Here is a 27,050-nt window from a genome sequence, read left to right on the forward strand (position 1 = left end):
TTATGTATACACTGTGTGGTAAGGGTGGGAATCCCAGGGTACCTCACGACATGATATGATACATGATACATGGCTAACGATACCGACAATCCTTCTCCTCAAACGGCTGTCCGCCACCCCGTCAAAAACCTCTTCCTCTTTGGCTAGTTGTGTTGAGCGTCACCTCAAGAAGCCAAAAGTAGGGAGTGGGGAAATCTTTTTAGAGCGCCTTCATTTGTTCATTAAAAAATATTCAGTCCCTCCAGAATTTCGCTTGTTTTGAGATTGTTGTGGCCCACAATGCCGGATTTTGCAGGAGTTTTTGTAAAAAATTGCAATAAAAGTTGCAATGTCTTTTTTACTGTATGTTTTTTGCAATGAAGTTGCAGGAGACGGTGAAGGTTGCCAAAAAAAGTTGTGATTTCTTTTTTTTTTTTGTATAGTTCTTTAGAAATAAGAAGGAAACTTGTTTCATGGAGAATAAAACTATCCTGGGCTGAGTTTTCCTAGTAACCTTACCAAAAAGACTCAGGATGCTGCAAATGTTGGTATAATATGAAAATGGCTGGTGGATTTAAGATAAAAAAATAATAATTTATTGAATGAATCAAATTTGAACATATGTGTCAGTGGCTTGTTGATCTTTACATTGTTATTTAATTTCCTATCCTGGCCTGGGACACACATTCATAGGTTTGATGAAGTACTTATTGGACTTTAACTAATCATTGCACTGACAATAACGAGCGTAGCTGTCCTCAATTTAGGTCAGGGGTTCTTAACCTTTTTGTCCTTGAGGCCCAATTTTTATAGTACAAAGTGGCCCGGGGCCCATTAAATATTAACACTGTATAGGTTTAATTGACTTCACTCTCGGTTTGATTTGTATTCAATAATAAACCAAATCCACTTACTGTTTAACAAGCAAAAACCTTGTCAAATAAAAGGACATGATAAAATGGGATCATCACAAAGACTTTTATTAAACATTTATGTAAACCTGCACACATACTGTATCAAGACACCGAACAGGCTGATAATTCATGGACCAAATCAAGCTGTGACAAGAAAAAATTTCAAGGATCAAGTCAGGCTTTTTAATAATAATAAAAAAGACCAATAGTAGGATTTTACTTTAAATTAATAGTATATATATATATATATTTTATTTTATATCTATATCTATATATATATATATCATTCAATCAATAAAAAGGGGGTGATAAAATAAATGCATTCAAATAATATAAATCTATAAATATAAATAAATAAACTGTAAATGAAATTGAAATAAAGTGCAAATGAAACTATAGCCTTATAATCAACAAAGCCATTTGAAAATTGCTTCAGCAGTCTCCATTTTTGCATGGCAGAACCAGAAGAATCTTTATATCTGTGACAAATGAACAATGACACAAATAATAACAACAATTAACAACGATAAAACAACTCCCTTTTTATCTTCACCTCTTAATGAGACACTTGGGCCTGCATCTGAGACATAATCAGATCCAGTCTGGCTGGAATGGGAGAAAGGCTCACTCTCAGAGTAGCCTCCAGTGTTGCTCTGACTTTGTTTTGGGCTTTGGTCTTAGTTGTGGCCACAATGGAGAATCCTGATTCACACAGGTACGTAGTTGTGAATGGGAGAAGGAGTTTCACAGCCCTCAGTGCAAGACATGGGTACTCCTTTGAGACAGCAATCCAGAAGGAGCCCAGGTCCAGTTTTCCCCACTGCAGCTTTAAAGTGCTGTCAGTGGAAACTTCCAGAAGCTGTGATTCCACTGAAAATGGGTCCTAAATCCACGTTTCCCTCTCTGGGATCCTCAGGAAAGTAGTCACCAAATTTCTCTGCCAGTTGTGAGAGGTGCTGGGAGACTGAGTCACTGATCTTCACCTGAGGGGAGTTTTCCAAAATGTCAGACAAAAGTGGAAACATGTCCATCCTCTTTTTCTGGGCCCTCTTGGTCCACAAAGCAAGTTTCCTCTTGAAAGCTTCAACTTTGTCTGCAACACAAAATATGTTGCTGTTTCTTCCTTGAAGTGAGGTGTTCAGTTGGTTCAGTAGTGAAAAAATGTCACAGAGGTAGGCAAGTTTTGCTGTGAACATTGTGTCAGCATAGTAATGTGCAAGATGAGATTTTTTCTCAGTGAGAAAAGAGAACACCTCATTCCTCAGTTCAAACAAACAATTGAGGACCAGTCCTCTTGAGAGCCATCTCACTTCACTGTGATATAGCAGCTGGACATGATCTGCTTCTATGTCCTCACAAAGCTTAGCAAAACATCTGGAGTTCACAGCATTGTTTTTAATAAAGTTTATGGTTTTCACACTTACACCAATCACCTGGTAGAGATCTTATGACATCTTTTTTGCCGCAAGGCTTTCACGGTGGAGAAAACAGTGTGTCCATTTAGCTTCTGGTGCACGATCAAGTATCTGTCTAATGACACCATGATGCCTGCCAGTCATTGATGCTGCACCATCACTGCACACCCCGACACAATTCTGCCAGTCCAGGCCGTTCTCAGTGAAGTAGTTATCCATGCAGCCGAAAGATTCCTGAGCCGTAGTTCGTGTTGGTAGCTCTCCACAAAAGAGTATGTCTTCGTGCAAACTACTGTCCCAGCGATAGCGAACAAAAACTAGTAGCAGTGCAGCATTCGTGACATCCGTGGACTCATCTAATTGCAAAGAAAAAAACAGTTACTTTTTATTCTTTCTGTAAGTTGATGCTGTATGTCTGAGGCCATGTCCGCGAGAGTGGGATGGTAAGCACAGCTTTTTTGCAGCGGCCTCTCCGATTAGCTCACGGCACATATCAACAGGGACAGGCAGAACCAACTCCTCCGCTAGGGTGAATGCTTTCTTACTCTGTGCCACACGTCTGGCTACGAGATAGCTGGCTTTCAATGCACATTTAGAGTTGCTTGTCAGTGACACGACAGACCTTTTCTGCATCTGCAGCCCACTTTCCTTCCTCTTAAAATATTCCACCGGCTTTCCCACAAGCATCGGGTGCTTGGTCTCTAGATGCCGCTGTAGTTTTGAGGGCTTGAGGGCTTCGTTGGACAGCATTAGCCCACACTCCACACACTGGGCTTTTGGCACCGCCTCTGTTCCTCCATTTACGAAACCGTATTTAATAAAGTCGAGATTAGGGGTGGGAGATATTGACAAAAATGTAGCACAATCTACATGCTGGAAGAAAGCTGGAGGGGAACAGACTTTAAGGACGCCTTGTTAAAGTCCCCTGTATCCCGTATCCAGGTGATCGCGCTGCAGTTTGTTCACTATGGTTAGCAGTGAACCAAACTTGTGCTAACGTTAGCGTAGGGGGCTATGTAGACGGCAGTGTGCTGTTTTCATAGTAAATAAAATGGTCAGTATATTACCAATAGGGCTCCAGGTCAGGTGAGCCGTGCTGGGCAACGATCCTGCAGTTCGTACTCCATTCATCGTGCACAAAAATGCAGTCCTCCGCCTCTGGTCGTGCCGGAGTTATTTTCTCATTCTGCCGGTAGATAGCTAGCTCGGCGTGCGCCGTGTCGCTAGCGCCTACAACAACCTGGAGGGCTCGGTCAGGCTATGTCCTCCGGGATGTTATGAGCCGCCTAGAAGGCTCTCGTAACGACTGTGTTGTATCGTGGTCCTGTATTGATTAGTTCAGTGTGGCTGTACGTACTTGTATATATATACACCGACAGGAGAGCCGCTGCACGATCGCGCGCTGCCATCTTTGTTGACATGAGTGAACGTCATAACGCGCAAGGTAAGAACTAGTAGCGGGACGATCGTGATTTTGTACAAAAAATACAGTCAAACAAACCCCTACAGTATTAAAATCGCTACATATAATTGTTTAGAAGGTTATAGTGTGCGTTATTTGTTTTCTCTTTAACTTCCTTCAGCTCTTTTCATGTTTGGGGGGTCGGATTGCACAAATTATGAAATATTTGATATCCCAATTTTGCATATCGTCCAGACAACAATTTGGATATTATCGTCTAAACGATATATCGCCCACCTCTAGTCAAGATTGTATTTCCGCAAAAACTTTGTCATTTGGATGGGGGTGTCGGCAGGACATTTTCATTTTTTCTTTTTGCTGCCAAGTAGACAGTCTTCTTCTCTGTGTATTGCCGCTTTTTAAACAACTGAGTGATTACCGCCACCACATTGTCAAAAGCTGCGCGCAGTCCCGCGCCCACAGGTGCAAAACTGAAAGTTTTTTGCGGCCCTCTAGGGGGCGCTGGTGGCCCAAGTTTGGGCTGCGGCCCTATGGTTAAGAATCACTGGTTTAGGTCATCGTGTCGTCTCATCTCCGTTTTTCCTGCATCCACCGTGTGTGTGCGCGTCAGTACAGGGGGGAACTGTATGAGCAGCAGCCCCGCCCGCTGCAAACAGCCGACAGGATTGAAACAGCAGCCGCTTCAGTGAAAAAACATTACAGCTTACATCGATGTTAAAATGTATACAGGTTGGCAGGACGGTCTGAAATGTTCTGTCTTTCGCTGTACGTTTTGTTGGTAAATGTGAGAAGTTTTGAGTCTCGTCTTCATATCGGAAACAAGCTCTCTCTCACTCCCGCTTGGTCAGTGGCACTAAGAGTCACTCAGAGGGACTGCTGGGATTGGTTGAAGTCGCGGGAAACTCTGGTTATTGGTAAAATTTGCGGAAAAGTTGTGGTGATTGGTCAAAATTACGAGTCGCACCAAAGTCAAGGTGATTGGTTGAATTTGCGTGAATTGGCGCGATCGCGACATTGCGAAATCCTGGAGGGACTGAATATTGATATTTGGTGCCAGCGTTACGGTTCTCATATCGCACAAAGGACAATGATATATTGCCGTATCAATATTTTGTCCCACCCCTACTGTGTAGTGTAATGAGAGTGGAGCCCTATTAGGGTAACTGTTACTCGGCTGAACAGCATGCTGTGTACAGCTCGCTCTCCATCGCTCGCTGCAGTACATTCAAGAACAGATGAAGAAGAGACTGGAGATGTTACATCGTAGCGAACTCAAACATTTAATTAATCAGGTATGTAACTTTCTGAATTAACGCTTTTGTTCCCAGAAAGAGCCTGGTCCCAACTAGCTAGCTGTTAGCAAATAACGCGTATAGTCTAGCATTGCTAGCAGACGCAACTATTGGTGCTTTTCCATTACATGGTACCTGCTCAACTCGCCTCGACTCGACGCACTGTGCGTCCGTTTTCCATTGCAGATTCTAGTACCGCCTCCGCATGGCTGATCCTCATAGCGGCGCAGCAGTAAACCGCCGTGACCTAACGCGACACACACACACAGAACGTCGAAGTTGTGTTGTTGTAGCCACAGCCAGAAGACACATTTTGTTTCAAATGAAGCTGGAGGCAGCAAAAAAATAAAAATGGCGGGTTTGTTCAGGACACCCCCCTCTGTCGCTTTCACGTCACATTTTGGTATCGCCTCAGCTCGCTTGGAACCTCGACTGAGGTGGTACTAAAAAAAGTGCCTGTTAGCAGGTACCAGGTACTTTTTTTCGTAATGGAAAACCAAAAAAGGCGAGTAGAGTCGACGCGAGTCGAGCAGGTACCATGTAATGGAAAAGCGCCATATGTAATGGCAGGTACTGTATGTCGCTCGGGTCCCAAGGAAGCGCAGTGTGAGTTGTTTGGATTAGCGGCTCTCCAGAAAGCTGTAAGCAGCAATACCACAGGCCAAGCTATGGACCGGTACTTTTGAACGGGCACTGCACTAGTCCCTTCTCTGGTTTTATTAGACCATTGTAGCCGATGTTGGATTTCTACAGGATTATTGCATCAATGTGAAATACTTTGATTAGCCACACTTTTTAGGAAAGGACCCCTTATATTAGATTATTTAAGACTTTTTAAAAGAGTTTTTGGGCGTTGTGCCCGAGACAGAAAGGTGCCTTGCTGGAATCAAGTTGGCGCCGTTGTAATGATGTGTCTTACCCATATCCAAGGCTTAAAGACTTAAAGGCCCTGTATACCTACACATGTGTTTGCACTTACTTTGGCTGACCTCTACTCAGGTTAAGGGTAGGAGGAGCTACACTGTGAATTTGTTCATGTAGCAATAACAATTATATGTAAATGTGACATTTGTTCCCCACTGGGGGAGATGTTTATTACACAGTTAGAATAGGTCTTATCAGCCACAAAATGAGTCCAAACACCTGCGTGAGTTTATCATGGGTGTATAGGACCTTTAAGGTTTAAAAGTGAACTTGTCAAAAACATAACAGCAAATATAGTAGTACGTTGTAAACAGCAAACGTCAATGAGTATTGCGTCAAAACCTAAATAACAATACATACAGCAAAAATGTATTAATGTTGACACTTTTAAAAGCTAAATAAATTAGTGTTTCCTGTGGCTATGAATATACATCACTTGTCTTTCACTTACTGTGAATGTTTTGGCACTTTGGTACTGCAGTTTCTTTCTGCAGTTATGTATTGACACTTATTGCTCAAATTCCCCCAAATTTCTGATGATTTCCAATTTCTAGAGCCAAGCTCTCCAGCTCTGCTACTTTGTTCCTTTTGGATAGAAGACTACTTTCTCTCTGTTTATCTCTTGTTCACACAGTCGCACACACACACACACACACACACGCATGTACGCACGCACGCACGCACTCACACACACACACACACACACACACACACACACACACACACACACACACACACACACACACACACACACAGATCCACATCCAGCTCAGGTTCAATGTCAGCTCTGGTATTTCAGCTAAAGGTGAGGAGTGAAAAGATCACTGTAGGTCTCCACACACCGCACAAACTGCAGTGAGCCAGGCCGTCACCAGTCAACTCGGCACCCCCCAGTTACATGCATACATGCTTCATATGTGTGTATGTGTGTGTATGTGCAGATAGAGAGGCGGCTGAAAAGCTCATTCATACACACGGACAGTGTGGCCATTCACTCCAAGCCGTCAGCTCTGTTTCTCCTCTGCTTTTGGGCTCTGCCAATCAGCTGCCTGGAATCTCTCCTCTTCCACATCCTCTCATTTTACTATTTATTCCCCCCCACTCTCTCTCTCCTTCTCCAGCTCGCTATTTTTCTGGAACTTCATTCTCCCCTGTGCTGCTGGCCGCTAGTTCCCCTGAGGTGTGTTTGTTGTCTGTGAGGAGCTCATAAAGACCTAACTTCCCCAGACTAGAGCTGGGCCACATGGAGAAAATCAAATATCTTGATATTTCTGACCAAATACATCAATGTCAATTTTGCGGCGATATTGTAGGGTTGGCTAAAATAGTAACACAATAAGATTTGTGATGAATAATCATCAGTAATCTGGATATTATCGTGTGATAATATTGTGTGATTTAGAAATTACCCTCCACATCTGAGTTTCATGCGGCGCATTCAGCGAAGCCTGTGATTTTACTCAAATTTACTGACTTATCTGCCGCACCCCCAATCCCCGCCGTGGCAGCACCCACACAGCATCTTCCGCCAGCCCTCGGACGAAGCCGCGGTGAGCGCGTCGACTCGGGGACGGAGGTCTCCGGTCGGGCAGTGGGCCAGACTAGGGTGGCCATGAAAGGCGGCGTCCGTAGCCACCCACCATCCCATATCCGTCTTCGCGAAAGAGGGATAAAAAGGCACACAGGAAACAAGAGATCAAACACCTTGAAAAACTGATTTAAGACCCCGCCGAATTACAGGCATGTAATTTCGCACGGCAGTAATTAACCAGGAAAAGACAACACTTATGTCATAGTACAATATCACAATATCCCAAATCTAAGACCATATGTTGTCTCGTATATTGATATCGATATAATATCGATTTATTGCCCAGCCGTACTTTAGGCCTCTACATGCCATGGGTGACACAGTGTTAACCCTGCATGCTCCCCTTTGGACCGCACATCTCGTTATATAGCATGCTGTCAACGGAAAGCCTCTCATAACATCGATCAATCAGGACTGCGATGGTGACAGGAAACATAATTTAAATAGGAAATGGTCCTTTTTTACAGCAGTGTTACTCCGAGCGGCCTGGAGCATACTTCAGATTCATACGATCTGTCCACCTAAATCTGTACCACTAACATTTATCTTTGACTCTTGTAGACTCACTAACACGCCGGTTTCATTTATAGTTTTTTTTTTTATATATTAGATTATTTATATATTATATGATCATTATATTAATGAAACAACATTCATATTTCCACACGTTAAAAAGACAATACGTCATCATGGCGCCTTGATGGCTTCAGAGCAGGTGAACGTGCTGCTTTTATTGGCCTCATCGCTGTGACTGTTACTCCTACAGGAGCTTAGAGCTGCACTAAACTGCTCTGTATTCAGTTTAACCACTCAGCATTCTTGTGACCTGCAGTGTCGGTGTGATAAGATGTTCCGGAGGGTTTGGTTATAGCTTAAAGTGGATCACAATGAGCTAGTGAGGGCCAACGTGGCCCCGATTTATCCTACATTTCTCCTGCACCGCCTCTCCCCTGAGTTCTATTTCTGGTCTCTCTCTAGGGTTTTCATACTGTATCTTCAAGTGTCTCTTAATTATCTGAAGAGGCAAGCTCTGTGATGTTACATTTAGTGCCGAGAGGGCGTAGACGCAATAAAACACTGAAACAAAACCACACGCATACATCTTAAAGTGACAGCAGGGCTCGACATTAAGGCTTGTCCGCTTGTCCGGGACAAGTGGATTTTTTGTAGGACAAGTGGAAGAGAAATTTACTTGCCCCACTGGACAAGTTAAAACTCAAACAAAACAAAATGCCACTCATTTCGTGAATGTTACAGAATTGAAACAAATACATATTTTACCCCACAACCCCGGGCAGCGGGTCGGCGGGCCGCTAACGTTAGGCCCAGCCCGCTGTTCAGCGCATTCTCCAAAAGCGAAGCAGCATGAAAGCAAGCTAGCCGGTGTTAGCTTGCTAACTCCACCTTAACGTTACCTCCTCGCCACATCGTTCACAGAAAACAAGCTGAAAACAGAAGTCACTCGTGGCGATAGCAATGTACTTTGTGTGGATGAAGCATTATATACGTTATTATGTGCCACTCATTCCGTTTATGTTACAGATTTTACTTTACCAATTTGAAACAAATACATTAACTAACGTTACACCCAGCAGCAGCGGGAGAGCGGACCGCTGACGTTAGACCCAGCCCACTGTTCAGCTCCTTCTCTGTAAGCGATACAGCATGAAAGCACCGCGGAACCAGCAAGCCAGGCAGCTGGTGATAGGTAGCTAACGTTAGCATGCTAACTACGCTTTAACGTTACCCCGTCCCCATATCGTTCACAGAAAACGAGCCGAATAAAGCTGTCACTCGTGGCGATAGAAGTGTGCTTTGTGCGGATGAAGCATGAAGTTAATTTGACTCTTGACGGCTGGCTCTCTGCCTCGTAACGTTACTAGCTGCTCCGCTACTCGTTTGTAGCGGATTAAATATCAGGTAATAATCAACTGTAAAGTAGCTATTGCTACACCTTTTTAAAGGATCCCTTGGTAAGTGAAATTGTAGAAAAAAACAAACAAAAAAACACGCTGACACCAACATTTAGTGGCAAAATCCATTGTTATGTCTACAAAATTATTTTAGATATAGTATAAGTTCAAGTCACCACTACCTCTGGTCAAAATATTGAATTAGTATCTCAATATATTGACTCAGTATCTCAGAATATAAACAAAGAATATCAAAGTAATGAGAAACTATAAAATATTGACTTAATCTCAATATATTGGCTTAGTATCGGAATATATTGACTTAGTAACTCAACATATTGGTTCAGTATCTCAATATATTGACTTAGTAACTCAGAATATCTCAATATATTGACATAGTAACTTAGAATATTGACTAGGAATCTGAAAGTAATGAGAAACTTTAAAATATTCACTTAGAATCTCAATATATTAACTTCTGCACACCGGCGTGCAAAGTATAATTTTGTATTATGAGTCTGGAGATCCTTTTTTCTTGTTGAAGGGGAAATCTATTCTTGGGAAACATTTGTTTCTACTGTTTAAACTGAATTGTATTAATGTTGATAGTGTTTGGATGCTTTCAATGGTTTCTTCAAATTCTGCATTAGCAAAACACAAAAGAAATTATAAAATGATGAATCATTACCCGGACAAGTGACTTTTGTTCATGGACAAGTGAAACGTAAATGTACTTGTCCGAAGGACAAGTGCCTCAAAAAGTTAATGTCAAGCCCTGGACAGCCTTTCAAACATGCTCAGAAATATAACTCAGTTAACTCAAAATCAGAAAATTCTAAAAGTAAGTCATCCGTGGTCATCCAAGACTTTTTGGTGGTGTAAAGGATTAACTCATTCAGTCTTTACCACATCAACTAATCTGGGATACCCCCCCTTTACAGGAAAAGGTTCCCACATACTGTTTTTGCATGGTCTTGAAATTGCATTTCAACAACGTGATAAGATTTTCTGTTTGTGGTTTGGTGGCTGGAGACTGTCCTCCCAAGTAAAACAACAGTGTCATTGGTTTAAATTCCTAACATCAAATTATGTTTGATGGACTACGACCTATAGTGGCTGAGTGAAAAATTACTGTTGTCTGTCAAGACCGCTGTTTGTTTCCTGCTTCCTACCAACAATCACCTTCGGTTTCCATGACCGTGATATTTCCTGTCCCCTAAACTAGTAGTTCTTGCAGTTATGGCGTCAAAGGTTCCCTCCTAACCTTAACCCCTTCTCTGACCTTAACCAAGTACTTTTTGTTAACCTTAACCATCTGAGAAGGCAGCATTGGAAACTGTATGGAATAGGGCAGGCACTTTGAAAAAAACTAAAAAAAAAGTCGTCACACACACCTAAACCACGCCCGGAGCTGCCAGTAGCTCTTTTTCCCAGACGCTGATTGGATTGGTTGGCTGGTAGTTCAGACACAAACGCATTACTTGAAGCCTAGTCTGGATCGGCTATAGTCTGGCATGCACAGCGCTGTGGAGGATGGTCTGGGTAGTCCACGCAACATTCCTCGATGTTGAAAAACGTGGTCTGGTTTATTGGCATTTTTTTAAACCAATCACAATTGCCTTGGGCGGTGCTAAGTGCCGAACGTAGCAACGGTGCCTCTGCAAAATAACATCGGCAGGGAACTTTTTTGGTGAAAAGTGCTCATTCAAAAGTTGTTTTAGTCGTGCAAAAGAAAACTCAGATTGGACAGATAGTCTAGCTAGCTGTCTGGATTTACCCTGCAGAGATCTGAGGAGCAGTTAACCATTGACCTCATAAATCCACCCACAAAGAAAGCGAAAGCAGACGGACATCCGGCCAAAATGAGGGACATCCGGCAGAATTTCCAGGGGCACCTGAATGGAAATGAAATGTTGATATAGACTAGGACAGGAGTACATTTCTAGGCTTAAGCCTTTTTTTACTGGATTTATTTTTTACCACAATTGTCTGCTTTTCTATCAGAAAAAAAGTCAACCTGTAGGATTTCTGCTATGAGAATAGCTCTTCCTCCTGCTTGTGTAATTAAAAAGCCAGTCTGCATAGTATGGACTTACCATTCCTGGCACTGCAGAATTTGGCTTGCACACGAAGATCATAACCCGTTAACAAAAGCCCATTCATGGATATAAACAGCCCTCATTAATAATGACTTTTTCACTTCATTTCCTCAACATAAGCAGACAGAAAACTGTTCACAGATACAGACACACACTTCTCCAAGTGAAGCAGCAGGCCTGGACACAGAGATTTACACTATGTTACACTTCTACTGCCTACTACTTGTTTGTAGTATTAAAACTGATACAATATCCCTTTTGCCAGATTCTTTACTGGACTTTAGAGGACTGTAGGTCTCAGCACTGGATTCACTAACAGTTAATATGGGCATAAAAACATAGTAGGTGGTTGAAAATATAATTCCACTGCAATGTTCATCTCTTTCTTTAACTATAAAACTTCTTCACAAAATAAGAACATGAAATAATTATAGATAAGACTATATAGACAGGTTGTAAACTCCAGTGGTGGACTGTTCAGCGTTCAAATAGATCCTGTATATTTAGACATGATGAGATCAAAGCCTTTCATCCCAGTCTTTCAGCCTCTATAATAAGAAAAGATTATCTTACAGTAGTCAGCCTTGTGCTCTGCATTAGATAAAGGACAAAATAATCTGTGTGACTGTTTAATGTGTTGATGGAAAGAAAATCCATCAGGTTCATTTACAGGAAAGAAAAGCAGGAACCAATTCTCTAAAGGTTAAAGTGAGTAGGTGTGTATAGTATGCGTGATGCATTTAAAGAGGTTTTGCACTTTCATAAAGTTAGGGGATTTTCATAGGACACGCACAAAAAAAGTCAAATCAAAGCAAGCTGTAATTTAGGGAGCTTCAAAAACACTGGATCCTACATTTCCCACAATGCAACAGAGCATCTTTTTGTTAACTCTCCAAGCCCAATCTGAGCTTTTCGGCTGTGAATGCACCTTAAATAAACCTGATTTAAAATCAAGATCAAGATTCAAAAGGCTTTTCACTGGAATTGAACATCATACGATTTAATGCGACAAATAAAAAAAAAGGAAACAACATTAAAAACAAACAACTACGACAATTCAATTTTTTTTAAAGATGAGTTTTTTTTGGGGGCATTTTAGGGCTTTATTGGATAGGACAGCTTAGAAATGATGGGGGAGAGAGGGGCAACGACACGCATGCAAAGGGCCGCAGGTCGTACATGGGCGCACACGCTTTAACAGGTGAGCTACCCAGGCCACCACAAAGCTACATTTTATATGATCAGAGATCAAGGTAATTTAAAGGTGCCGTAGGTAGGATTGCGAAGACCCAGGACCAAAAAATGGAACATCGACAACTTCTCAGTCCTTCCCCCCTTACCGCTAAAGCCCCCCCCACAATGGAGAATGAATGCGTGTGCATGAGCAGTGATTGACACACAGTTAGACACCCCCCATGGCCCTGATTGGTGCATCTGAACAGGGAGCGGTGGATTTTTGCAAATCGCCAGAGGTAGTGCCAGAGGAGCTGGATTTTTTAAATGACTTGCTTCATGTAGTTCTACTCGAACATAGGGGTGGGGGAAAAAATCGATACAGCATAGTATCGCGATATTTTCCGTGGCAATACTGTATCGATACACAGACGCCAAGTATCGATCTTTTACTATGTATGTGTTGGTCAGTTTGTCTGCTTGACAATCCCATTTTGCAGCAATAAAATTGAAATGAGATGAACAAACAGAGAAATTTATCTTTTTAGATAAAACAGATGTTGACAAAGTTTCCTTTCTGGGGACATCATTTGAAATTGGGAACCATTTCAAGTTGGAAAAAAAGGTAATAAATTGCAATATATTGCAGAATATTGCAATATGTTTAAAATCGCAATAATATCGTATCGTGACATAAGTATCGGGACGATATCGTATTGTGAGGCCTCTGGTGATTCCCACCCCTACTCGAACATAGGGTCAGTTTCAGCAAATATGGCAGAAAGTTAGTTTTATAAGGCTTACCTACTGCGCCTTTAATGCAGAAGAAAGTGCGTGAGGGGATTTCCAGCGAGGATGGACTGAATCATCAGCAGCCCTTGTATCGATGCTCTGCTGTATATATATATATATTGGACCTTACCTTGAAAATGTTTTGGAACCCCTCATTTAGTATTTGTGGTTAGCCACTGGAGCTGAACAAAGCATCTTCCATCATTCTCGATGGTGTGTTTTCTGACCGGCTGCACAGGGTAGGGCTGGGCGATATAGAGAAAATCAGATATCATGATATTCTTGACCAAATACCTCGATATCGATATTGCAGCGATATATTCTAGAGTTGACAGTTGGTGCTCTCGCAAAATATCTTCACACTTAGATTTTAGATAAATAATCATTAATAATAGAACAGCTAGAACAGTCTGGTAAGTTCAGAAAAGTACATCACTTCACTGTAATGCAGCCTTTAAAACCAGGAAAAGACACTTATGTCATATCACGATATTAGGATATCCAAAATCTAAGACGATATCTAGTCTCATATCACAATATTGATATAATATCGATATATCGCCCAGCCCTAGCACAGGGGATTTACTAAGAGCTTTTACAAGTAACCCTCCCATACTACAGTGTAACAGCTGCCTCCTTCAGTACAGTATGCTGTCCCTTGGGCTGGGGGTTGCCCTCCCTGTATTATTATCCAAGTATTTGCTCCCCTGAAGTAAGCCAGTGATCCAGTGTGAACCAGCCACTGCAGGGTGTGCTGACACTGTCCTTCCACTGGTTTGTAAACTCTATTAGAGGAACTGCTGCTCGCTGTGCTGCACAGCTACGACTCAGTAACTTCACAGCAAGACAACCACACTTTCTGTCCGTGTGTGTGTGTGTGTGTGTGTGTGTGTGTGTGTGTGTGTGGCCTATATGGACATAGTCCTCTATTGGAAAACCAATCATGCCCCTTTCAGACTTTGTATTTTCAGTGCTAGCCCACTCATACTGCTCTGGCTGGCCTTGATTAGAGCTGTGTAGCAGAAAAACACAACAAACAGTTGTTAGAGTACCAACACAAATTCTCTCACACAATGGGCAAGTCATCAGCCATTGAAATCATTTGTAGGTGGTCAGAGATGTACTATTCTCTACGGCACCAAAACTTATGCGACGGCAGCGACAAATATCTTATGCTGGATTTATGCCAAAGGATAAACGGCAGTCCTGCCAGAGAAACCAAAAAAGACTGAAAATTTGGAAGATACCCATTTGTACTCAAACTTAAAGGGTAACTACTTTTTTTTCAACCTGGACATACATTAAACAGTGACCTGTTAATGTATACTTTTGACTGACCTGCTCTCAGTAATTCCAATCTCACCCGTTTCCAGTAAAAAAGTTGTGATAAACGTACTGTACACCGTCAGCGTCGCTCACTAAGAATGCTAATGTCTCAGTGACTGCTGGACGTGCATGTTTGCAAATGTTTGCTAATACGTTAGCTATGACAACTTTATAAGCTTATTTTGATGTTTCCTTCTTCCTAACCCTAACCCACTTGCCAAATTATGATTTCTACAGTTGTAAAGACAACAAGCTGTACAGGTGGGATGTTTGTCTATCTAGTACGCCTTTCTTCATCCATGTTTTTTTTTTTTCTTTTTCAACGATTTTTCATTAATTTTTTAACAACATACAAAACCTACAATTCGCAACATGAACACACCCACTTCTTTGTCATCATCATCCAACATACAACAAAATAATAACAAAATAGATAATAAACCATAAACCAAATAAACATATGTATAAATGGCAACACCATAGGCCCATTATCATCACACCCCCAACTGGCACCGTCAAACACCGCCTACCAAGAGCCTGGGTCTTTTCCTCACCAGCCGAGGTTTCTACCTAAAAGGGAGTTTTTTTCCTCGCCACTGTCACACTAAATGCTTTCTCTTGGGGGAATTACTGGAATTGTTGGGTGTTTGTAAATTATAGTGTAGTCTAGACCTACTCTATTTGTAAAGTGTCTTGAGATAACTCTTGTTATGATTTGATGCTATAAATAAAATTGAATTGAAATTGAATCATACAAGTAGCACCCCATTTTCTAGTGTAGACATCCAATCTGGCAAACCGTTTATATGACATTTTTTCAAACGCTGCCACCCTTGCCATCTCACAAGCCCGCTCCTGGATTGACGGCGCCTCTTCATTCTTCCATCCTCTTAAAAGAATCTGTCTAGCTATCATTAAACTAATCTGGACCCAGCTTCTTATGTTCTTACCCATCCCAATGAGGATTTACCTATCTCCCAGAACAAATCATCTCGGGCTGAATGGAACCTGGCTCCCTGCAATCCGACATAGGTTATCATGTATCCCGGTCCAAAATTCCTGGACCTTATCACAGGACCATAGGACATGAAGTAATTGGCCATCCGCTGTCTTACATTTCCAACAATTTGCTGTGTCTTTCAGACCAATTCGGAACAATCTGGAGGGAGTCCAATAGAAGCGATGCATAGTCTTGAACTGAATGATACTCCTGCACTGTGAGCTCTACTCTGCAGATAAATCCATTTTTTTAAACTCTTGAACTCATCTTTTGAATTCTTTCTTCGGGATACTTTACCTTACTTTCCAACTCTGCTGTAAGTAAAACAACAGATGCAAATAGAACATGCATTCTCATACCATGACAAAGCCATGTCAGTTCTGGATTCTATTAATTTCATGTAGAAGCTGGTGCACTTGCGTTTGTGTCCAACGATGAAAGGGAAGAAAGCTGTGAGATGTTTATTTTAGTCAGTCATGTTCAGACATATGGGCTGTGGGAGTCCAACGCTGAGCACATGGCTGTGTGCTCAGGAGTAGTGCTGAGCGGGGGGGTTGTGGAGGGGTCAAACATGGGCTTTGTTTAGGCTAGGGCTAAGTGCTGGGGTGTGAGTGTGAGTTTGTATGTATGTATGTAAGAGGTAAAAGGTTAATCAGTTCATTCATTCAACAAGCAGGCGTTGGGGGCTAGGGTGTAATTTCCACTGGGGACAGGGGGGACATGTTCCCCACTTTTCAAAATCCTGTTTGAAAGTAAAGTATAAGTACCTCCAATTTGTAGTTAAGAACAGTACTTGAGTAAATTAACTTGGTTGCATTCTACCACTGGAGACAGTCAACAGACTTCCCTTTAACCTTGGCAACGGATGGTCTCTAACTCAGTAGTTGTTGGTTTTTTTTAATCTCAAAACCATTGTCTTTTTCCTACCCTAACCAATCCTGAACCAAACCAAACCTTAATCATTGCGGAGTAGATATGGTCTTATGCCGCATCAGGTCAGAAAGTTATCATATACAGTATTTTGAGATTGAAATATGATTCTTGACCTCGGGAACAGCAATTGACAAAAACAAACTCAAATGGAGGTTTGCTAATGAGCTGGTCTGGAGCCTTATCCTAGCCTAGAAATCTAGATGCACCCTAGTGGCAGCAAATTTATTTTGCAGCCAGGGGGGTCTAGGCACTCTCCGTTGGCTTGCGAGCTGGAAAAACCAAACTCTGGTCAGGCCAATCACATCGTGTATAGAGTGTGTGGGCGGGCTTATGGCTGCTGCTGCTGGGAACAGCTGTCTTCTGGAAGACTTAGAGTTAAGCTTTTCTTTGAGAAAAGAACGCCACAGAAGTCATTCTTAAAAAAGGAAGATGTGTTCGGAGTTTTGCCGACCAGATACGGCAAAAGTTTAATCTGTCAACTAGCTTCGCTACCTTCTTCGTTGCTCTGCCTGGTTGTAGCACTATCCTATTACGTGCAGAGGGAATTTGAAAGACAACCGTTTATCCCGCCCCTCGGATTGAGCCCTGTCAATGGTGAGTTCCCAGACCCAACATCTTGATGTGGGTCTGGCTTGACTTGTTTTCAGGGGTGTCACAATTTCAATTTTAGACATGTCGATCGAAATGAGCTCACAATTTCGACTATCGGATTTTAGGGCGCTTTCACACCTGCCTCATTAAGTTCGGTTGAATCGCACTAGAGATGATTTTCCTGCTTGGTACGGTTCGTTTGGGCAGGTGAGAACGCAGCAATCGCACTTGGGTGCCACACAAGCATACCGAGACCTGCTTGATGAGGTGGTCTCTGTACAATTTAAATCAAACTCCGGAGCGGTTCGTTTGCGGTTAGAACCTGATCCAACCTGGAACCGCTCCAACTATATATACTCCGCAAGTCTGAGCTAAACGGCTCCCGTAGTCAGGTGCGCTTTGCAATCTGCGATGCGGCAGAGCAGCAAAATTTATCAGCTTGCAATGTTTCGTCTCACAGAAATAGACTGCGGTCAAGCTCACATATGCTCGCATCTCCGTTGTCAAACCAACTGCCGATTTAGTTGGAGACAGACACCGGCAGAGCACAGTGAAGTCTCGGTGAGCACAGCAGACGTTGTAACGTCGCTCGCGAAACAATGTCTGATTATTTCAATGAAATGAGCAGGTTTGACCATGGAGATGAGAGAAATGTGCACGAGTCCAGAACACAGGACCTTCTCCTGTATTTACTTTGTTGCTCCCACCCCAGACACATCCGACCAATAAGAGGAGTGAATGTTCTTGCGTGGTTTGTAATGACGCATTATGGTACGCTTGGATTTTTCTCTGTATGAAGCGAAACTAAACCAAGGTGAAATCGCTCCAAGTTCACAAACACATCAACTGATTCGGACCAGAGCAAACCAACTATAGGTGTGTAAATGCCCTAAGAGCAGGATGGCAACTCCTCCAGTATCTCTTTCTTTCTCCACCTCCACCTACTTGCTGAAGAAAAAAAACAAGCGTTCATGGGCACCTTGTTAAACTAATGTTGCATTCAATTGCACTTAGTTAATTTAGAAAAAGTCAAATTGTTGTGTGTAATAGTGCCCTTTATATAGAGAGTGTGGCCAACTCAAATCGTGGGCGCCATATTGGATACGAACGTCAGATGACTCTACAGTGTAACCCTATGGGGCAAATATTATTATTTTCACCATAAACAGGCATATACATGTTATTATCAACATTTGTCAATATGTAAAAGGCCCTTACGGAAATATTTCAGTGTATTATTTACCTTCTATATCGTAAATGGGCCTAAAAGAAATGCCCATCGTAGTGAGTGACCACGTCGCCTAATAAGTCTCTTAGCAGTGTTTACCTTTCTAATGTCCGCTAGCATACAGGCTAACTATAGCTAGCTTTGTGTGTAACATAACACAAACCCACCCATCTCAGAAAAGCGAAGCTCAATATTTCATTCAATAAAATGATTGTACAAAAGGAGCACTAACACCACAGGTCTTATGTTGACAACGTGGAGGCAGATATAGGAAACTCCGAAGGCAGTCGTAATGTTTACCTAGCAGGCAAGGCTAACACTGTTGTGCTAACGTTAGCAAATGTCGGCGTAGCGTAAGCTAGCTGTCTAAACTTGTGAAAAGCCGAACAACATCCCCGTCCAAGCTGTGTTTCACTTTCCCTCCAATATTATTATGAACATAATAAAGACACCTGGACTCGGTCGAGACCAAAAGCCATATGACTATGTCAAGATATCAAGCATTTAGGTACATGGAGTGCTAGCGAAAAAGCTAACGTTAGCATAAGGCTAAATTCAAACAGTGTTAGAACTTTTTTGACAGCATGGTACACATTAACGATGGTATTACTATATTTGTCCTATGTAATTTGTTATCATATCGAAGAGAGTAATTGACATTTACCTCACACAATAATGAACAGCTCCCATACTTTTTGCCTTTTTGGTTCATGGGGGTACTTGTGAAATCTTTTGCCGCTTCCCTGTCTTTCATTGCAGCCAAACGCGCAACAGTTGGGCATTTTTCAGTGATTTATGTCATTTTTTAAATAATTTATTACATTTTTCCACTATTCCCTGCACTATGTCAATGGGAATCAGATGAATGTTGGTATCAAACATGGAGTCCACGAAACATGTGACCACCTCGGAACCAATCGCATAACGGGATAGCTCAGAACATTTGATTCCCTAGTTGGCCACACTCTCTATATAAAGGGCGCTAGTGTGTAAGGTTCCCTTTTGCCATCTAGTGGCTCTTATTGTGGCATTGCCGTTCCTGTAAAAAACTAAAATCGAATCATGACCTTAAAATCGAAAGTCAAATAAAATTGTGGATTTGGAGAATCGTGACTGCCCTTGTTTTGGAAGAAGCAGCTTATTGCTTATAATATGAATGAGAGAGAGAGAGAGAGAGAGAGAGAGAGAGAGAGAGAGTATATTTGAAGGCTGTACAAAAATAAACAAAATACCTCAAAATCATGCTGCTGAGGGACAGACTGATTGAAGATGCACTACTTGTGATATATTTCCAGTGCACATCGCTGCTTCAGAATGGAGCAATGGGGAGTAAGACGAGACGAGTTCTCATTCAGCTGAGCAGCTCTCCTGCCACCTGTTTGGCATCAGAATTTTGGACCCTTTTCTTTTTTTCTTCCTTAATAATACATATTTTTATATTAACAATGGAGCACGTAACTGCTTGTGTGAAAGGCGTCACACTTTTATTATCCTCGTTTCCACCAACAGCAGACAGCCACAGTTAGAGACTAGCTGGTTAACATAGTGGAGCATGTAGCTAAAGAGACAGATTTTTCCCTCAGGAGGTGGTAGAGACCAAACCAGAGCTAAAAGGAGGGTGAATATTGGACTTACATTAATGCTCATATTGCTCTGTGTTTGCTCAATGTGTAAATAGGCAACAGTTTTAACTTTATGAGGAGATCATATGGCAGTGTTGTGTTTTACGGCTTGTTTCTGAGAGAGAGAGAGAGAGAGAGAGAGAGAGAGAGAGAGAGAGAGAGAGAGAAAGAGAGTGTAAAGAGGTTAGTAAGTGATAAAGGTAGCCAGCCTCAGACACTCCTCAGGGAGACACATAGCAGTGGCACTTGCGCTGTGTCTGTCTCTAAGTGGCTCTAAAAGCCTGCAGGAGACACCACTCCTGCTAATCTTAATGGTAGATCATCTCTCTCGCACACAATTGAAGTGGCCTGGACACACACACACACACACACACACACACACACACACACACACACACACACACACGGCCTCTGTCTCTGGGGAGCCCTCTAAATGCCAGATGCCAGTTATTCCTATCCAGTCTCAGTGTGCAGCACAGTCGTCCCTGTAGGACTGTCTTCCCCTCTCTGCCTTTGGATTATGCTGATCATCCAAAAAAAAAAAAAAAAAAAATGAACCAGTTCCTGACTGTATAAGTCACAGTGACATTAATAGAAGATATTCAAGTGGAGCAGAATTCCTGAAGAATCAGCAGAGGGTTTGGTTCATATCGGACTGAGCACAGCTTTTTGTCTCCTGGGGAGGGAAGGGGATCGCCTCCTGTTTGGGGAGAGGATTTCACAGCCTCTGTTTAGAAAACACCAGTGTGGTCCGGATTGTAGCTCATTAAATTAACCTGGGAGTGACTGAGATCAGATTAATGACCCAGCGCACCAAAGGGTCCAATTGTCCAACGCTACTGTGTACATCTGTGTGTGTTTGTGTTGAATTCTTACAGATTCGGTGCATGATCATGATCTGACTTGTGTGTGTGTGTGTGTGTGTTTATATGATTCCCTCTGCATCACCTGGATACTGTGTGTGCGCGTGTGTGTGTGTTTATATGATTCCCTCTGCATCACCTGGATACTGTGCGTGTGTGTGGGTGCATGTGTGTGTGTGTGTGTGTATGTGTGTTTATATTATTCCCTCCGCATCACCGGGATACTGATTGAAACTATGTGTGTGTGTGTGTGTGTGTGTGTGTGTTTACATGATTCCCTCTGCATCACCGGGATACTGATTGAAACTGTGTGTGTGTGTGTGTGTGTGTTTACATGATTCCCTCTGCATCACCGGGATACTGATTGAAACTGTGTGTGTGTGTGTGTGTGTGTGTGTGTTGTCAGGGTGCAGAGAGTCAGCCCCAGAGTGCAGTGTTCCTGCCAGAGTTCGCCCTCTCCCCTCAAGGCAGCTTCATGGAGGATGCTACAGAAGATCAGTTCCTAACCTACAGATACGACGACCAGGTCAGTCCCACACTCTCCTAACTGTTGCTGGAGGCAGTATGGCTTTGCAAAAGCTGATGCTAATATTTTGAATGAATTGCTTTTAATTGCTCTGATTTAGTAGCTTGGTCCTACCAGACTCTGGTACATTTCATTTGTACAGAGAGTCTGGCCACTCTCCACTGACAAGTGTTAACTTCCTTGAAGGCGGGTACTCTGTTGAAGTTTAAAACTATTGGATCCGCCCAGAGCCATAACCAATCGCTAACGTTTGGTCGTGACATACTGTATGTCATGCGCATGTGCAACAAGAGGAGGAGGAAGAGGACCGACAACTATTGGCTTATATTTAGCTTTAGCATCGCTAGCGTCAGCCTTAGCCAACTCCTTCACCACTAACGGAGCGAGCTGGAAAATCTAACTTTTCCCGAACCCCGTGTGGAGGAGGGCCACAACATCATGGCCACCAAAACAACTCAGCAAAGATTGTTCTTGCTTTAAATGTAAATGGTCTTATATAGCGCTTTTCTAGTCTCAACGACTACTCAAAGCACTTTTACATAGTACAGGAACCATTCACACACATTCATACACTGTGGCCGAGGCTGCCGTACAAGTTGCCACCTGCTCATCAGATAATCATTCACACACATTTACACTCCGATGCACAGCATCGGGGGCAACTCAGGGTTCAGTGTCTTGCCCAAGGACACTTCGACATGGGACTGCAGGGCCAAGGATCGAACCACCAACCTTCCGATTGGCAGGTAACCATTCTACCACTGAGCCACAGCCGCTTTAACGTCTGGATATTTGGCAGCCACAACGGACCGCATCTTTCTTGCGCACGTCCTCAACGTCATCGTTCTCAGCCACTCCCTCTGTTCGCCGATTGGACCGCCAAATATTTGGCCGGAGAAAACCCAAGACTATACCGTGAACCTAGACGGAGTACTGAAGGGAAATGAAAATTGAGCAGAAGTACGTAGGAGGGCAGAGCCAGGCTAATTATTTAGGGTTTTAGGATTAGTTTCGCCACAGAGACAAACAGGTCCAACTATAGGAACACTGATGCCACCGGGTCATTGGGCTGATTCGTGTTGGCACATGAAGATCGACCTCCCAACTTCAGTGAAGTGCTAACCATTTCAAAGACTATTCCTGGTTAAACTTTTGGCTCTGGCTCATTTTCTCAACGTAAAACTTCCACTGACCTGATGCCAAGCATAAAAGATAAAGGACGTTTGTGTTTAGTGTGAATTTTAATCTTGTGGTTAGTGTAGTGGAGGCTTATGTTTCAGACTGTCCCTTTAAGGTTTCAAAGGAGCATTTACGTCATGTCAGAGATGGTCGATGTTTGGTCCCGTATAGTGTGTACACAAACACACAGACATGCATATAGAGCTGCAAAGATTATCGATTAGCTGTCAACTAATACATTAATCTCCATTTTTTTTAACTAAACTAACTAAAATATCTCCGATATGCATTTACAGTGAAAATGAAAATCTTTAAATCAAAATTAAGATTTAGGAATGTTACAAACTCCAACACAAAACTTTGTTTAAATGCTTGAAGCATTTTTTTTTTTTAATAAATAAGAAACTTTCAACATAATACCCAGGAAAAGATAGTCAGATATTGTTGTGGGTGGGACATTAAGTCAGACTCAGTGGGGAGTGAAACCGAAGCAGAGGGACGGACGCAGAGCTGTAGCCGAGCCCAAGTAGAGCACTTTTTAATTTATTAACTTTATCGGTTATCAGGCAAATAAAACGCAGATACAGATCATCTGCAAACTGCCAAAAATGGCCCAATAATCAGCCAGGGCTGTTAATCAGTCTATCCCTAACACACACACACACACACACACACACACACGTTTGTTTCACTTTGTGGGGACCCGTCATTGACATAATGCATTCCCTAGCCCCTTACCCTAACTTTAACCATCACAACTGAATGCCTAACCTTAACCTGAAACAGCCCTTTAACCTTGAGGGGTCCAGAATTTTGGGCCCCACAAGGCTGTGCAAACCCCACAAATATACTGTATTCCCCGGTTTTTGGACCCCACAAATATAGTAAAACAAGCCACACATACACACACACACACACACACACACACACACAAATACACGCACACACGCTTAAGGCCCCGTGTAGGTGTTGAGTGTTGCTGTGAGCAGCAGGTGGTGTGCCTCAGTGCAGAAGAGTGGTTAGCAGGATGAGTAACAGGTGGAGGACTGTTGGCTCTCTGATCTCCATCGTCTTCACTCCATCAGGCAGGATGAGCTAACTGATCACGGCGGTGCACTGCAGGTAGCAGATCTGAAGTGTCAGCAGTGCTGCTTCCTGTGTTTTTCCCACCAGGATGGTTAATAATGCTGTCTCACATTTTCTGCTTCACTGTCTGCCCTACATTCTGCTCCATGCACCATAGGCGTAAATCGCAAGGGGGTCAGGGGGAGGGTCGGGACTTACCCAATCTGAAGGCTGTCTCCTCCCCCCCATAAAAAAATCATTAAAAAACTTGCTGTGTATTGTAAATTATGTAATAATATATAATTAAAATAATTGTGTAAGTAGTAAAACAATATAAACAGGGCACTAAATGCGTTTTACGTAAAAAAAAAAACATATCAAGCCCTCCTTTCTTACCTCACAGTGGTGTGGTCCGTTCGGTGGGAGCTGCATTGTTAAGAGAGACAGCGCTGGGTGGGAGAGAGAACAAAGTTTGAATCACTTCAATAACTTAAGGTTAGTTGTGCAACTCCAGTAGCTAAGTAGAAAAGGCTATTTTATTCCCTTTAAAAAAATCAGGTTAAGTGATTCTTTTTTACTGTCCTTAAAGTGGCCTTATTATGCTCATTTTCAGGTTTATAATTGTATTTTGAGGTTGTACCAGAATAGGTTTACATGGTTTAATTATCAAAAAACACCATATTTTTGTTGTACTGCACATTGCTGCAGCTCCTATTATCACCCTGTGTTCAGGTCTCTGTTTTAGCTACAGAGTGACACATCCTACTTCTGTACCGTCTTTGTTTCTGTACCGCACATGTGCAGTAGCTAGGTAAGGATCACAATTGCTAGCTAGCTGTTTCTCTAACTGCAGTCAGTACAAGGCAGGATTAGCCGGGAGACTTCTTCTAAACGAGGGCGCACTTCCAACTTTGCGTGGAATACCTGCAGAAGAGGGACATGTAAGTAGTTCTTTTGTAGATTATGGTGAACTTGTGTGTGTTGTAGCTGTGTTTTTCCATTGAGAACGAGGGGGCTAACCGCTAGCAGGCTAGCACTAGCATGGTTTAGCCCCCTCGTTTCGGCTAGTGACGTAGAAAACCCTGCAGATTTTGACCAGCTCACCTGTATCTCACTCAAAACAGCATGGAGTTTGTATGTGTGTGGAAGCACCAGAGACACAAAATAACACCCCAAATCCCAGAAAAAGTGTTTTTTCATAATATGGGCACTTTAATAAATTAGTCATGACAAAAGATTTCCCCATGAATCCTCTATGTTAGCGGTTATAACGTTACCTAGCTTGTTTGGTAGCTTGTTGGATAGTTAGTTAACGTTAGCTTGCTTGCTAATTCCACCCAACGTGCTTTTACTGGTTACAGAAAATGCTGGTTAGTTAGCTTGCTTGCTAGGGGGTTCAGTTCTCAGTTCAGTCATCAGTCATCATCTGTATTAGAGAAAAGAATCACTTCATCCGATGTTTAAAGTGAATAAAATCACTTGCCAGCCTTCTTACTGGAGTTCCACAACTACACATATCCTGTACAAGTAAAATTTTGTGTCCCCTTCAAAAATTGCTCTTGAGAAATTTCATGTTTATTCTCCCCCCCTCCCCCAACTGTTAGATTAAATGTACGCCCATACCATGCACACATACAACATGAGGACTTCTCTCTGTGTGATGCTGTGAGATTGTGTGTCAGTGCAGAGGATTTGTTGTTTTCCTTTCCTTCCTTCCTGTTTTTCCTCTATGTTGTCATGGGTGCGAAAATACTTTGACATAGGTAACATGAGTATTTTTTAATCCTTTTATCAGTTTGAGATGCCCTATTGACACTAGTATTAGCTTCGGGACCTCTATTAATTTCTAATACAAACTAATTGTGTCTGTGTTCATCCCGTGCATATCTGCCATGTCTGTAAATCGTCAAGTAAAAATTTCACCGCAAATTGCCTACCATGTTTCGCCAAACACAGAGGTTGTGTAATAATGTTAGACCCGTGTTAGTCTCGCATTGCCAGACCTTCCTCCACAGCGCTGCGGAGGAGGGTCTGGCTAGTCCACACAGCATTCTGGGATATGGGAGAAAAACGTGCTCTGGTTTATTGGCATTTCTTTAAACCAATCGCAATCGTTTTGGGCGGAGCCTCGGTGCCTCTGCAAAATAGCCTCGGGAAGGAAGGTTAATTGGCATCTTTGTGATTTGGGGTTATATTAGCTTTGTTGGCAATTGCAAATAATAGTTTTAACAGAGCCTTGGCATCATATTGGGGCATCACCGGTGCCAGACAGTTATTAGTTAGGGAGCACAGCAGAAAGAAGGACAATACCAGCCTAGCTTAATGTGTCCAGTGTTTCCCACAGGTTGAGATCTAACTTGTGGTGGTGAGTGGACCCGGATGTGATAGCGTAGCATGTAATGGCTGGGTTCAGTAATAAACTAGTCAAACGAAGGTTTATGAACTATTTATTTAAAACAATGATCTACATAACATTGACAGATAATTTAGAATGAAATAACTGTTTACATATTAAACAAATCTGACTAAAATGATACAGATGAAGTGTAGCCATGATGTGCTTTGTCAACTAAATCTGGTTGGTGGACTAGCCAGACCCTCCTCCGCTTCGCAGCATGTGGATGGTCTGGCAAAGCAAGACTAGCTTCCATTATAAAGATATGGCAGCTATAGGTGTGCCTCACTATCAACACCGGCCGCCGCACATTGCGTTTCGTTATTAATTTTTTTTAAACGCTATTTAAAATACGTTCTTCTGCATTTCCTTTCCCTGCTCTCCTCCGTCTCTCTGTCACTTGTGTCTCGCTCACATACACACACATAGCTCCTCCCACCGTGCATTTAAGCCCCCAACGTCAACTTCCAGGCAGCGCGGCAATGGTTATGTTTAAGGTTACGGTGAAAATTAGCTGCCTGTAAGGTGACGTTGGAGGCTTAAAACACCATCAATCCCACCGTGCACTCAGCGTCTGTCTCCATCAAGGAGAGAAGACGGCTGGTGAAATTCACAAGTTCATGAAAGGTTGGTATCTATCTCGTGAACACCTTTACACATTCACAATCACTGACCCGACTCTTAGCAAACAAGCGATTGTGCCTGCTTTAGAAAGTTAACTAGTCACAAGTTTGTGGTAAAATGCAGTTGGGTTGTCGAGGTCAAAACACTTATTATAAATAATGTTAGGTCATTTTTTACTCTCCC

At 42.5% G+C, this 27,050-nt stretch overlaps 1 protein-coding gene across 1 annotated transcript in view; it reads left to right on the forward strand.

Moving 5' to 3' along the window:
• The window catches only part of LOC114553580 (ADAMTS-like protein 3), a 243,131-nt gene that overhangs the window by 25,690 nt on the left and 190,391 nt on the right, over positions 1–27,050 (forward strand). Inside the window, exon 3 of the mRNA XM_028574811.1 lies at positions 21,485–21,604. Coding sequence (XP_028430612.1) covers positions 21,485–21,604 — 120 coding nt within the window. The remainder of the gene's footprint in view (positions 1–21,484; positions 21,605–27,050) is intronic.

Source organism: Perca flavescens, chromosome 1 (assembly GCF_004354835.1).
Source record: "Perca flavescens isolate YP-PL-M2 chromosome 1, PFLA_1.0, whole genome shotgun sequence".
NCBI classification, from domain to species: domain Eukaryota; kingdom Metazoa; phylum Chordata; class Actinopteri; order Perciformes; family Percidae; genus Perca; species Perca flavescens.